Genomic DNA, 4174 nt, shown 5'->3' on the forward strand with positions numbered 1-4174 from the left:
AGGACAGATGCCCCACAGACCACAATTGACACTTTCTTCAGTAAAAGGCAGAGGGAACAAGATGCTATCCCTCAGCCTTCCACTTCAAGAAGGAGAGAGGATGTTCCTGGTGGAGAATCTGTCAGTCCAGAGGTTCCTGACATTTTCATGGAAGGTGACTCACCTTCCAAGAAGCAGTAAAATGCTTCTCCTCCACCTCCACTTCCTTCTCTTCTCCCTTCTCCTCCTGCACCTCCCACTTCAAATGCACATCATCATCATCATCCAGGAGCCTTCTACATACACACCTCAAAGTAAGTAAATTTTTCTGCCATTTTTGTTGAATTTAGGAAATTTTCGGTGAGCTGGAACCAATTACCCAAAAACCCATTGAAACAATGGTTTCGGTTAACGAACTTTTCGGTTAACGAACGACCTTCTGGAACGGATTGAGTTCGTTAACCGAGGGGTCACTGTATATGTATATATGCATGCTGATAACCACAAGGAAAGAAGAAAACTCGAAGTTCCCAAGCGCTTTCGTGTAATTCACATCTTCAGGGGTGAGGACAGACTAAGGAGAAGCACATAACAAGGTATATATATGTATACAGAGGAGGGTGAGATCAAGTTCACAATGGTCAGGTATTAGGAAATGACCCTACTAATCTTCAAAAAGCACCGCAGCAGTCGGTAGTCAGGTCATTTGAGTAATGGTATGTACAAACTGGATAATTTCGTAATTAAGATGATTTGTAACCAGTGCATGTACTGTAGTTATACGTATTCCATTTAATTTTATGGTTTTCTTATTAAGTAGATAAATCTCTTTAATGAATACAGCATCACATAACTGTTGCAATGCCAGACACTATCATAAGGTAAATAGATGAATTAGCTGGTGTGATTTAAATGCATATTATTATTTAATTACTGAACTGTAATGTACTGTACTTTGCTTTTAGATCCGAAGCCTCCACCTAGGACAGATGTTGGCTCTAAAGGCCTGAAAATTAACCTGGAGACAAACTATTTTCCAATCAGTGTTAAAAATAAGTTTGCAGAACTGGTTCATTATGATGTCTCTCTAAAAAAACACAACAAAGATGCAAATCTTCCACGAAAAACGAAAATGTAAGTATTATGCATTGCTTTTGGTTTAGTTTTACCACTCCCATGAGTTTTGTAGTACTGTACTGTAATTGTGTTCTCATTTAGCATTAAACAGCAGAAAGGTTTGAAAGAGCAAATATAAAAAAGTTGACCCTCTTTTATACTGTATATCTCAGATGAGTCTGATCAGTGTTAGTTAGAGGAGGATGATCTGTATTAATGGGGTATTTTCCTGATTGAATACGGTACACCTTTGCCGTTCACCATTTTTTTTTGCAACCCCCTACGTCCTTGTGTAAGGTGAAGCGCAGAAGTGTTTACAGCGCCCAACGGGGAAGCGTGCTAAGTTCGCGCTTGCCTTTATGTCTCGTGAGTTAAGGGCGTAGAAGCCTGAAGAGTCGATGGTTTATGTCTAAGCAAGTTATTGGAAGGTCCAACAACTTTTCCTGAATACGAATTCGCAACTTTCGATTTACGGCAGGTACCTACTTTGCTGCTAGGTGAACGGGGACCAAGGGAGGCTGGGAAGTGTGTCTGAACATCTTTCCACCGGCCTGGGAATCGAACCTGCGACATCTCGCTTGCGAGGCAAGAGCGGTACCGCTCTACCCACCTGCACCCCTAATTTAACGAGTTTGTGATTCGTGATTTCGACGATTCGCGGTAAGCAGATGGTGGCTATCTTGCAAGCCTTTTCCGCAGCACAACAAGTTAACCCATGCAGCATCTTGTGTTATATTCTCAAAACTTTAGTGTTTCTGTGTGAAATGGCCCCTAAAAGACTGCCTAGCGTCAATGCTAGTGGAGTGAAATGTAAAAGGCAGAAGTCAGTGATGACCCTGACAAAGAAAATTTTACTATTAGATAACTTAAAAGAGGGGATAAGTGCTGCCGTGGCTGGTCAGTTGTTTGGTATAGGTACAGTAAGTCCTCGTATAACGCTGTGCCGCTTAACGAAAATTGAGGTTTTAAACCGTTTTGAGAGGGAGGAGGAGCCACCCGCCGGGTCTCAGTGAATTGCTACCCTCCTCCTCCTCTCCCAACATACTCCTCCCCTCCCACCATCTGTGTCCACCGCAAACTTGCTCTACCACCTCCGCCCATCGGTGAGTACCAACGGAGAGTCCCTCAACACGTGATGATGAGGAAGACTTCAACTTCTTGTGGGTTGCGATTATTGTGTCGGTGCTGCTGATGAGTCTCCTCGTTGTATGTCTCGGCTTCTGCCTCAAGAAGCGACAACAGGCTGGAGCAAAAAACCGCTTCTCTCTCCAGCAGAACACCAACGAGACGTCCGTAAAATACCACTCATCAGCAGGTTCTTCCTCGTGCTCCATCCATATGGGTAACACGAGTGGAGGACTTCCAAGGTCGTGTAATCCGCCTTCACGTCCTTCTTTGCCTCCTCCCTGTGTGCCACCGCCTCTTTCCACATCCCAAGGGAAGCCCCAACTCCAGCTGCCACCAGGGGTTACGGAAGGAGGCGTGCAGCATAAGGACGTTAAACGGGGCGTGACAGATGAAAATGATTATTGCAACGCTTTCTTTGATCTAGATGCGGGGAATCAACTTGAGAAAGAAAAGGAGGAAGGGATGAAAAAAACGAGAGAATGGGAGAAGGAAGAGGGTGAGGGAAACTTATTCAATTATAAGTCTGACAACTCCTTATGTAAACGATTCAATGAAAATGAGGAAATATGATCAGAGAATAACTGAGAAGATAAAAAAGAAAACTAGAAAGGTTTGAGTGTGTGGAAGGTCTAGGCCCAGGGCAACAACTTGTGACCATTCATGTAATACTAAGTCGAGTGTCCTTACCTGGAGCTGGCGGATGCTCGCCCCACAAGGGGTCACAGCTCGAGGCTGAAGAAGCCGCAGGTCCAGAAAACTGTGAGGGCAAACTTTTTCGGAGTGAGAATTGTGAACTCTTGGAACAATCTGTCAGAAAGTGTTGTGACGGCACCGGGTGTGAGCTCTTTTAAGACCAGACTTAACCAACACTGGAGCAGGTTCAAGTACATTCAGGAGCCGGTGCATGCCCAGTACTTGCCAACAGTGCGTAACAGAAACGTGACCCATCGCTTAAGCGGCTAATGAGCCGATCAGTGGTGAAGAGGATAAAGCAATACAAACTTAGTAGCTGTATATGCATGCACTATTTTCTATAGAAATGGCAGTGATTTTCTGTATATGTAATGTATTTCATGGGGCAAAGGGAGGCTCAGGAATGTAACTCCCGCATTTTATCTATTTCTTATGTGGAAAATTGATAAGCTTAACATTGTTTTGTATAACGTCGTGTTTTCAGGAACGTAATCCCGACATTAAGCGAGGACTTACTGTATACAGTAGTGCACTTAAGTAGTATAAGTTGCTATTAGCGGTTTTGCCTATTCGTGCCCTTTCTTGTAACCTATTTCTCCCTAATGGCAAGGGTTTACTGTACTGTACTGTACTGTACTGCATATTACCCTCTATAAATTATTTGTTTGTCATCTGAACATCACCTTAAATATTATTCATTCTTTTGTATTTTTTTAAGGGAGATATTTGAAAAAATGAAGATGATATATGAAAAGGATTTCAAGAATTACCCACTTGCTTATGACTCAGAAAGGAATGCATACAGTGTGGGTGTCATCCCTGCTCTTCAAACTCCTGATTGCCAGAGTACTTATGAGGCGAGTATTTATTAAATATGTAGAAATGTGATTTTGAAATATCTAATGATATAATGTGTGTTGCTAGCAATCGGTTTGAGTAAAGATTCTTTGAAGAGAGGTTAAAACATTGAGCTTTCATGCCAGAAGATCACACGGTCTCAATATTTTTCCTTCTCCAATTGTTCAGAAATTTATTACAGTTATAGGCTCTGTACATGCATGATGAATCCAAAATTGCATTTCAGTAAGTTGTGACCTAAACTGCTATATAGTATGTAAATACACAGTAGGTTATGAAGGTGTGCATGCTGGAAAAGTCTTTGGTACAAGGAATACTTAAGTGTCACAATAATGCAGCTCACAGCCTGGGGGACTGAGATGCGTACCAACACTGTGGCGCTATCCTTCCCAACATTTCT

At 42.5% G+C, this 4174-nt stretch overlaps 1 protein-coding gene across 2 annotated transcripts in view; it reads left to right on the top strand.

The window, feature by feature from the left end:
* The window catches only part of LOC121879216 (protein argonaute 4B-like), an 11640-nt gene extending 7472 nt beyond the window's left edge, over positions 1–4168 (top strand). Inside the window, exons 1-3 of one of the 2 annotated variants that reach the window (XR_006091292.1) lie at positions 644–695; positions 945–1113; positions 3635–4168. Coding sequence is in view for 1 of the 2 variants with exons in the window: in XM_042385811.1 (XP_042241745.1) it covers positions 945–1113; positions 3635–3788 (323 nt within the window). In the remaining variant the exon portion in view is untranslated. Of the gene's footprint in view, positions 1–643; positions 696–944; positions 1114–3634 lie in introns of those variants that run through there. The other variant, XM_042385811.1, reaches the window with a different exon arrangement.
* Positions 4169–4174: the final 6 nt, after the last annotated feature.

This window comes from Homarus americanus, unplaced genomic scaffold (assembly GCF_018991925.1).
Source record: "Homarus americanus isolate GMGI-L3 unplaced genomic scaffold, GMGI_Hamer_2.0 scaffold41410, whole genome shotgun sequence".
Taxonomy (NCBI): Eukaryota; Metazoa; Arthropoda; class Malacostraca; order Decapoda; family Nephropidae; genus Homarus; species Homarus americanus.